The 10097-nt window shown below is 51.4% G+C and overlaps 1 protein-coding gene across 1 annotated transcript; it reads left to right on the top strand.

The window, feature by feature from the left end:
• Positions 1-1478: 1478 nt before the first annotated feature.
• LOC124519871 (tubulin alpha-3 chain) lies at positions 1479-9187 on the top strand. The gene is made up of 5 exons (XM_047090331.1): positions 1479-1496; positions 4839-5061; positions 5944-6092; positions 6406-7086; positions 8891-9187. Exons 2-5 carry the CDS (start codon positions 4941-4943, stop codon positions 9185-9187), a joined length of 1248 nt encoding a protein of 415 aa, XP_046946287.1. The 5' UTR covers positions 1479-1496; positions 4839-4940.
• The last annotated feature ends 910 nt before the right edge of the window (positions 9188-10097 follow it).

The raw sequence follows: 10097 nt of genomic DNA on the forward strand, positions 1-10097 counted from the left end.
GTCCCTGCTTTTCTCAGAAATAAATACACAGTGGATCCCAAAGAAAGTTAAGTCAGTCTTTACAGAATGGAAGAATCAGGTGATTGTACCAAAGTTCCCCAAAATGGACACTGCACTCCAACGCAGCCTTGGCGGGGGGAGCCTGGGGTATACCCTCCAACTCCCTTGTCCCCAGAAACTCAGAAATCCCCAGATTAAAGAAGTAATCAAATCCTGCCTGGTTCCTGGGCGCTGGATGGCAAAGGCCTTTCTGCACCGGAAAAAGGGTGGACAAGAAAGCCGGGTGCAGATTTGGGGTATGAAGCTGGCATCCATCTTGTTGGTTGTTAGTCTATCTCAAGTCTCTTGAGATAGAACACACCTCCGTGGACCAGATGAAGCCACTTGAAGTAACAAAGTAACATCTGTGAACATGACTTCATGAGCCTCCAATCAACAGCGTCCACCTTCTCAGGAGACCCCCCCCCCCGGGCCCCCGCCCTGCCCCCAACTTTCCCCATAAAACCCCTCGTTTATAAGCCATCAGGAAGTTCGGGACGTTGAACACTGGTTTTACGTTCTCCTGGCTGGTGCCACACCAACGAATAGCCTATCTTCAAGGCAAAAACTTGGTGCAAGTCTTTTATTGGCTTGCGAAGCACGGGAGAGCAGCTCTCCTTTGCATTGCTTACAGGTAGATGGTGGGCAGGCCTTGAGAGGGTGTCTCGTTTGCAAAGACCGGAATCACGAGCAGACAGGTGAGTGAGCCTGGGCCTCCAAGCAAGAAGGCAGCACAAGCTTGACGTGAAGCCACGCGCACATTGAGGGCTTACGTGCACGAAAATGTGCTATGTCCCACGCAGAGAAAACCGTGACCACTCCCACCTAACATCCGAGGATGCGTCAGAATGCTCGGCTTTGGCTAGGCCACAGCCTTCCCGCCAAAGCCATATCCAATCAGAAAGCACCATACTCCGCAAGTCAAGTAACGTCCAATCAGAAGCGGGATTCCAGGCCTAGGTCCGCCCCGAGGCACTGAGGACCAATGGGCACCTGGGCAGCGGCGGGCCAATCCCGGGCCGGGTGCACCGCGCAGCAGCGGCAGTTGGGCGCGTGGCGTCAGTGGCAGCGGTTGAGGTCTGGTAACGGCGTTGGGCAGCAGCTGAACTCACCATGGTGAGGCCCCCCCCCCCCCCCCGGCCACTCTCGGTTCATAGAGGCCCAGGCAGGAGGGAGGATGAAGCCCGCCACATGAGGCCCCTGGGTGGGGCAAGACTGGGACAAATCCTAGGACCGGGGCTGTGTGTGTGTGTGGGGGGGGGGGCGGGGGGGGGTGGAGATCGGGGGAAAGAGGGGGCTGGGCTGGGCACGGGAGGCCCAGGGCTGCCCGGAAGAACAGATGATAGTCCTCTCGCTTGTTCTCTGGGTGTGCGAACCCTGAGGGCAGCGGCAACCTGCGTCGTGGTAATGTCCCGGATGAAGGGGGGTCGGCAGGTGCAGATGTCTTCTCGAAAATTGTAACTTTATGAGCCAGGTTGGAAGCTGGGTGACCTTGACTTGTTGGGTGGCCTTGACTCAGTCTCTGAGGACAGCCGTTATGTTGGGTACCTGAGGCCTGGAAGGTGGTTCTCAAACGTTGGGGTCCCAGGACATCCCTAGAGTATGTATGTATGTATGTATGGTAACGTATGTTTATTTTTGAGAGAGAGAGACACACACACAGCACAAGTGGGGGAGGGGCAGAGAGAGAGGGAGACACAGAATCCCAAGCAGGCTCCAGGTTCTAAGCTGTCAGCACAGAGCCCAACGTGGCGTTCGAACTCATGTGATATGAGATCATGACCTGAGCTGAAGTCCAACACTTAACCGACTGAGCCACCCAGGTGCCCCTACAGTATTTATTTTTTTATAGAGTTTATTTGAGAGAGAGAGAGAAAGAGTGCAAGTGGGGGAGGGGCGAGGGAGAGGGAGAGAGAGAATCCCAGGCAGGCTCTGCACTGCCAGCCCAGTGAGCTCAACTCACAAACCATGAGATCATGACCTGATGGGGAAGCAAGAGTCATGCTTAACCATCTTAGCCACCCAGGCACTCCATGGACATCTCTACAGTGTAACAAATTAGGACTCCAAAAAGCCTTTGTTTATGTGGGTTATCTCCATAGTCATTTGCCACGTTAGAAATTTTAAAAATATTTATTTACTTTCAGACAACATGCTAACATAAACACCAGATATCCAAGTTGCAACAGCCATAGTTTGTCGGCTCTTGCAAGGAAAATAACATTCTGTGAAAAAAGCTAGTTCAGTTGGCAACTGAAAACACACAAGTGCTATTTCTTCAAACAGCTGTATTTCAGCAGGTGCACAAGTGCTTTATGGATACTTTCCGTTTTATCACAGTACTTGAGGGTGGATGTTTTATAAAATAATCATTTTTTGCTTCATCATGAATATTCTGAAATGAAATTGACTTTTTTTTTTTTTTTTGGTCTTTTTACCGTGAGTGCATAAGGGTGAAGAATCTAACGAACACTGGTATAGTTTGGTGCCACTACCTTGATTTGTACTAGGGCATTAAGAGTTTTACCCACTTTTTTTTTTTTAAGTTTATTGTTTTGAGAGAGAGAGCGTGAGAGAATCCCAGGCAGGCTCTGCACTGTCAGTGCGGAGCCCAGTGCGGGGCTTGAACTCATAAATGGTAAGATCATGACCTGAGCTGAAGTTGGATGCTTAATTGACTGAGGCACCCAAGCACCCCAGTTTTACCCACTGTTTGATTATGCACCATCAGTGAACACGGTGAAAAGGGCTGGTTATCTCAGTAGTCCCACTGTGAAATCGCTTTAATTTCCAATTACCCTGAAGAGGTCTGTGGATCTCTAGTGGCCTGAGAAGGCCAGTGATTACTTTGAGGACTGTTAGCGGGTAGGGGATCAGTAGAAACAATTGACAGGAGGAAGAGAGCAGAAAGGTCTGCGCATTTGCTGTCTGGAAGCTGAAGCTTCTGGGTACAGAGGGAACAAAGTAATCTGCCAAGAATATGAAGAGAGCAGTTGGACTGGAGCTTGAAAAGAAAGAGGATGAAGATAAGGCTGAGTAAAGTAAGGTAAAATTTTAATGATCCAGGTGAGGTTGGTGATGAATTTTTAATGGCTTTCTGTTGAAAGCTAGGAATGATTTCTCTGACTGCTTTTCGTTAGTTCCACTGGATAATCAGATGGAAGTGGCCTTGCAGATCATGTAGCACACCAGCCCCCATTTTGTAAAAGAAAAACCTGAGGGATTTTCTCAGGGTACAGAGCTTCCTGTGATCATACTAGGGCTGAGTCCGTAGAAAACTAAATCAGGCATCGTGTGAAGCATAGGCTGCCTGGATTTAAGTAAGGCAAAATGAATAATACTGATCTGTAAATGGTGTGAGTGTGTGGATTCCAAAAGACTTCCCAGAGTGTTGATGAATTTCTTCTCTGAAGGAGTGCATTCCTTGTCATTGGAGAAGTTCTTTCTGCAACTGAATAGTTCCTTCTGGGATGGATTCTTAGGGTATTGTGGCGTTCCGTGAATCTCTATGCCCCTAATTGGAGAGTTGGTGTTTGTGTGATAAGAAACGGGACTTCAGGGGCACCTGGCTCAGGCGGTTAAGCGTCCGACTTCAGCTCGGGTCATGATCTCACGGTCTGTGGTTCGAGCCCCGTGTCGGACTCTGTGCTGACAGCTCAGAGCCTGGAGCCTGCTTCGGCTTCTTCTCCTTCTCTCTCTGTCCCTCCCCTGCTTGTGCTGTCTCTCCATAATAAACAAACCTTAAAAATAAAAAAAAAAAAATTGCCTGCCAAACTTAAAAACAGGACTTCAAGTTCTTGGTATTGTATATTAGGATTTAGGGTAGGTGGGACACCTTGAATTTTATTTGATCTCCTCTATGTATTTGTAAGGATAAGGTGTCTGAAATAGAACAAATGATTAATGACTGTACGGTTATGTTTATGGCAGGAAAGATAGGCTACAGTCAAAATAGGTACTTTGAGTCTAAGGAAACCACCAAAGGACAGTGTAGTGTCCTACCATTTGTGATGTCTGGTTGCCATTAACTCCTAGCCTTGAGGTGAAGGGAGTGGTCACTAGAAGCTGAGAAGGTGGCTTTATCAAGAACACTGACTGCTGAAAGTTTGTGGCCTTGATAAACACACTCAGGGAGCCCATGGCAGTCCGGCAGGGTGGGAGCCAGGGAGTGAGCACCCTGACCACACTGTCCTCTAACCTCGCAGTCTCTTGCCGATGCCTGCCTTGGCTAATGCAACCAGAAGCCAGGTGCAAGGAAGCCCCTTTAATGCAGTCCAGATGGGTCAGCCTCCCTGAGCACAGCCCTGGGTGGAGAAAACAGAGGGTAGCTGTAGATGGGTAGATGGATGGCACACATATGGTGACCACTGGCACCTGGGCCATGGTGACCTGTGTCCAAGTCCACTCTTCCTTCCCTGATCTGTTACTTGTTACATTCTCTTTGGACAGGACACCATCAGAAACTAATCGCTATACTCTTTCGAGAATAACTGTGGCTGTATGGTGACTGTGGCTGTATGTGACTGTATGGTGTGGCGTTTATCATTGACATTACGTGTGTGGTAGCAAACACTTTTGTGTAGGGGCTAAGTCCGGCACTTAGTAGCTAGGGTGGTTTAGAGCACCTCAGTTTTCATAGGGACTTGAAAAGGGTCACATAAGCCTTCTGGGAAAGGTCTGGGAAAGCCATAGACAATGTGAAATACATGTAGATGTGTGTGTTAATATGGTTTCCGTGCCATATAGCGTTGGTTCCCTTGAAGACAAGGGGATCTCAACGTTTGTGTTCTGGTTCCCAGCGCGAGTGCATCTCTATCCACGTGGGGCAGGCAGGTGTCCAGATCGGCAATGCCTGCTGGGAACTGTACTGCCTTGAACATGGAATTCAGCCCGATGGTCAGATGCCAAGTGACAAAACCATCGGTGGTGGGGATGACTCGTTCAACACGTTCTTCAGCGAGACTGGGGCTGGCAAGCATGTGCCCAGAGCGGTGTTTGTGGACCTGGAGCCCACCGTGGTCGGTAGGTACTCGGGCACTTGGGCGGCTTTCCCGGGAGAGTGGCAGAGCCTCCCTGAAGCCCCCTCCATGCCCCCTGTGCTCCTTTGAATCCTTTCTGCAGAAAGGACGGGGTGTACAAGTACACGCCTGTGGCTACATCAGGTGAGAAACTGAGGCTCCTAAGTTAGGAGAACCTAACGTACAGGAAAAACACAGGCTGGTAATAGATTCACTCGTGGCCGCCTCAGCCCCAGGCCGGTGGTTGTGTAGACTCCACCTGCGGGGTGCCCAGGCACTGGTCCCTCCTTAACGCTGCGCACACCAAAATGCTGCTGCGTGAGAATCTTGACCTGCATCTGACAGAAAGGTAAGTAGAGAACATTCGTTGGCTTCCTCCGGATTAGAAGGCTGAAGTGGTTGCCAGGGAGAGCTGCAAGGAGAGAGCACCTTTCAGTGGCCACCCAGGGGAAGACAGGATGTCACCCTAAAGCCTGTGAGAGGCAGGCCACAGAGGGTGCCCTGATGGGACTGGCCGGCCAAGGTCATGCTGACCTGGTGACTGTCTAGCATGTAAGCGATTTTTTAGTTACACTCTTTGAGGTAGCTGTGGGTAGGAGGACATACGTATGCACGTGCAGAATCACCTGTGTGCGGGTGTGAGTGGTTTCCCTTCTTTGAGGACCAGTCAGATTGGACTTTGTACCTCCACTTGACTTTACCTGCTGAGCCATAGATTGCTGTTGTGGTCTGCGTATGACGCAGAGACGTTTTCTCCGAGACCCTGATGCCGCCGACCCGCGAGGAACGGCACGTGCTCGGTAGATGCCGACGGTCCCCAAACCCACCCCTCCCGGTGAGTTGACAACAGGCTTGAAGCCCTGCGGCCCACGTGTCCTCTTTGTAGATGAAGTGCGCACAGGGACCTACAGGCAGCTCTTCCACCCAGAGCAGCTGATCACCGGGAAGGAGGACGCAGCCAATAATTACGCCAGAGGCCATTATACCATCGGCAGGGAGATCGTCGACCTGGTCCTGGACCGGATCCGAAAACTGGTAAGGGGGTGCCGAGAAGGCTTCCTGTGGACGTTGCCCCGGACGGGAGGGTGTGCAGGGATTGCGACCAGGAGGTCGCTCTGGCAAAACCCCAGGCCAGAATCTTGAGTCCACGTTTCCCTTCACGTGTGGCGTCAGTGTGTCCGTACATCTCTAACGTCTGCCTTGCTTTGCTCCTGAGCGTCCCGCACGTGCGCTGTGGACGATTTGAATGTGTGATCATCCCGCAGAGGCAAAGAAGCGAGCGTGGCTTGTCGGAGGTCGGCGGTGTGGCTTCCGCAGGCACTGACTCACGGTCTCTGGTTTCTCTCAGGCGGATCTGTGCACGGGGCTGCAGGGCTTCCTCATCTTCCACAGTTTCGGGGGCGGCACCGGCTCTGGGTTTGCGTCCCTGCTCATGGAGCGGCTGTCGGTGGACTACGGCAAGAAGTCCAAGCTGGAGTTTGCCATCTACCCGGCCCCCCAGGTGTCCACGGCCGTGGTGGAGCCCTACAACTCCATCCTGACCACCCACACGACCCTGGAGCATTCTGACTGTGCCTTCATGGTGGACAACGAAGCCATCTACGACATATGTCGGCGCAACCTGGACATCGAGCGGCCCACGTACACCAACCTTAATCGTCTGATCGGGCAGATCGTGTCCTCCATCACGGCCTCCCTGCGATTTGATGGGGCCCTGAACGTGGACTTGACGGAATTCCAGACCAACCTGGTCCCCTACCCCCGCATCCACTTCCCCCTGGCCACCTACGCCCCGGTCATCTCAGCTGAGAAGGCGTACCACGAGCAGCTGTCTGTGGCCGAGATCACCAATGCCTGTTTTGAGCCGGCTAACCAGATGGTCAAGTGTGACCCTCGGCACGGCAAGTATATGGCCTGCTGCATGTTGTACAGGGGGGACGTGGTCCCGAAAGATGTCAACGCAGCCATCGCCACCATCAAGACCAAGCGCACCATCCAGTTTGTGGATTGGTGCCCAACTGGATTTAAGGTAGGACTGGGTGATGTTGAGTGGTGTTACCGGTCAGCAGGCAGCCGACCAAGCACGGCATGCCCTTTGTAGGGGATGCCCTGTTCCATGGCAGCCAACCCCTTGGTCATAAATCAGTGAGCCGGAGTGAGAATTTATTCAGTGGTGCCATTTGAACTCCCTTCCTGAGTTATCACGTTGTGTATCTGCGTGAGAATTTTCTTTTTTAACAGAACAGAAAGTTTTTGGAAGGATTTTTGTCGCCGCTTCTGGGTGGAAGAATTAGTGTGGGAAAAATAGTTTGGACTTAGAAATGTAGCAATTTTCAAGGGCATTTTGGTAATTTATGTGGATATTTGAAATTGGGGTATCACTGTAAACATCAGTGTTCCTAAATCCCACGTCATTCTTCAGGCATAAGGAAATTAAACCAAATCTAAATGTCCCATGCAGCATTTGATTTAACGAAAAATGGTCATGGGTGTTTTTGGAAGAAATGGCAACATACTCATTTCTCTGTTAGTAAGATTGGCAAGTTTGGGCAGAGGCTGCCTCCAACACAGTTTGTGCCAGTCTTCCATCTGATACAGAAGAGGAAACTTGCTGTAGCTCTTCAGCTTTGTCCAGTGCTTGGACGCTAAGCTGTCGATGCTTTCCATCTGGGAAAACGTGCTTCCCTCTGCCTTGCTTTCCATGCCGCCTAGCTGGCTCAGACCTTACTGCTTCTGGTGGGCTCGCTGCAGCGGGTCCTTCACTAGCCCTTCCTATTCTGGGTTCAGGGATCGGCACAGTTGGCAGACCAGCCACGTAGAGTTTTATGTGGACACACCCACACCTGTTCATTGGTGTCTTGTTGTGGCTGCTTTTGTGCTCCAAAGAGAGAATTAAGTAATTGTGACAGAGACCATGTGGCCCACCCAGCCTAGAATATGTGCTGCCTTGCTCTTTTTTTTGTTAACGCTTATTTTCATTTTTGAGACAGAGACAGACAGAGCATGAACGGGGGAGGGTCAGAGAGAGAGGGAGACACAGAATCTGAAACAGGCTCCAGGTTCCGAGCTGTCAGCACAGAGCCCAACACGGGGCTCGAACTCACAGGCCGTGAGATCGCGACCTGAGCTGAAGTTGCACACCTTAACCAACTGAGCCACCCAGGCGTCCCTGTCTTGCTCTTTATAGACAAAGTTTGCCAACCCCAGCTCTAACTGACCCTGTGTATTCCTGCCCAAACCTCTGGTCGTGGTGTCTCCTGGTTTGGAAACTTAGAATGCCTCCCCTTTTGGACCCAGCCCTCGAATATCACCCCCTTTCTCCTACTTAGCACACACATAGGCCACCTCCTGTTGCAGTAGTAGCAACAGTCCTAGGACCTGAGGGTGTGCCTGTCGCCCTATTATGCACAGGCTGGCTCATTTGGTGGGAGACCGGGGGTATGATCTCCCCTGGTGATACAACCATAGTACTCTGAATCGAGTGGAAAAGGTTTCAGCTACAGAAATGAATCCCCATCTTGTAGAAGCCTATGGGGAAAATAACATGAGCAATACAAAGCAGCGTCCCCTTTTAGAAGAAGCAGCCCTGTTACCTGAGCACCTGTCACGTGTCTCAGTTGCTGGGACACAGCCCTTCAGGCAACTTGGGACTGAGCCGGGAGCCAGGGCTCCTTTTCCCCAGTTTTCCTGGTCTGGAAACCGGCACCCTGCTCACCTGACACCTTGCCTGGCACAAAGAAGGCACCTGCATGCCTTTTGTTTCCATGAAAGCAGCTGCCATTTCTGGGTTTGACAGAAGTTGCACAGACTGTTTTCTTCCCCTTCTCTGGCAGGTGGGCATCAACTACCAACCCCCCACCGTCGTCCCCGGAGGGGACCTGGCCAGGGTGCAGCGGGCTGTGTGCATGCTGAGCAACACTACCGCCATTGCCGAGGCCTGGGCCCGCCTAGACCATAAGTTTGACCTCATGTATGCAAAGCGAGCCTTTGTGCACTGGTACGTGGGGGAAGGCATGGAGGAAGGGGAGTTCTCCGAGGCCCGGGAGGACCTGGCAGCTCTGGAGAAAGATTATGAAGAGGTGGGTGTGGATTCCGTGGAAGCAGAGGCTGAAGAAGGGGAAGAATACTGAATGAGTGCCTCTGGCAACCATCCTTTTGTATCATCCCCATGATAACATTACAAGATATGTTTATCTATTAAAGTTTGTATATTGAATCATCATGTCCTTTGTGCTTTTGCGATAATTCCCGATCTAGACACCTGCCTTTTCCAGGTGGATTTCCAGGGGAAAAACATGTTTCCTCTCAAAAAATTAAGCATGTCTGTATGTGTAGTTACCACTTTAACCCTAGAAAGAAAGTTTCAAAAGGCGTGGCTGAAGGAATTAGGAAGAATGCTTTGGTTACTTTAAATTTAGGCATTTCTTAAATCTTTCACCCATTCTTGATGTTCTTTGAAGAATGGAATAGTAATTTGGTTGTCTTCTAAATTGTGGAGTGGCTACTTTCACCCAGTCTTGTGGGAGGGTCCAGGGAGGCAGCCCCCACCCAGTGCAAACTTATTTACTGTGAGGCTCTCATTCCTTGAAGTTTTTTGATTTCACCTCTAACTCAGCCGCGTGCCTGTCAGAAGGAACTGTAACAGGGCTTTCTGCCCATCACCGCCCACCCATGGCACCTCTCCCGGAGTAAGCTATGGGCACTGAATTTGTCGGGTTATATTGATCACGTAATCTGGCCCCTTTTTCTAGTTGGGAGTTTCCTTTTTGCAGTCTAGCCTTTCCCGGGCTGCCAGCGTGGATCCCGGGACCCTGCTGGTTTCCCGCTGCCGCGCCAGCTGACCCATACACTACGGGGACTCTGCGCCAACGACCGGGGCGCCGCTCCTTCGGTGCCGAGGTGTTGACGGCCAAGAGTTTGGCCTGAAAAGCCAAGAGCCCGAGTGTACTACCGCGCAGGCGCTCAGGGAGGGTGGGACGACGCAGACCCGGCAGCAACACTACGCTCCCGCCACTTCCGGTGCCCGCCTCGCCCCGCCCC

This window comes from Lynx rufus, unplaced genomic scaffold (assembly GCF_022079265.1).
Source record: "Lynx rufus isolate CCGP_SWC_20201006 ecotype Redwood Valley unplaced genomic scaffold, mLynRuf1.p SCAF_29, whole genome shotgun sequence".
NCBI classification, from domain to species: Eukaryota; Metazoa; Chordata; class Mammalia; order Carnivora; family Felidae; genus Lynx; species Lynx rufus.

What these genes read in the sequence shown, in the direction of transcription:
- LOC124519871 (XM_047090331.1), top strand. Translation starts at nt 4,941, where the DNA reads ATGCCAAGTGACAAAACCATCGGTGGTGGGGATGACTCGTTCAACACG. An exon ending in TGGACCGGATCCGAAAACTG is followed by an intron (nt 6,093 to 6,405) that starts GTAAGGGGGTGC and finishes GGTTTCTCTCAG; the next exon opens with GCGGATCTGTGCACGGGGCT. An exon ending in GGTGCCCAACTGGATTTAAG is followed by an intron (nt 7,087 to 8,890) that starts GTAGGACTGGGT and finishes CTTCTCTGGCAG; the next exon opens with GTGGGCATCAACTACCAACC.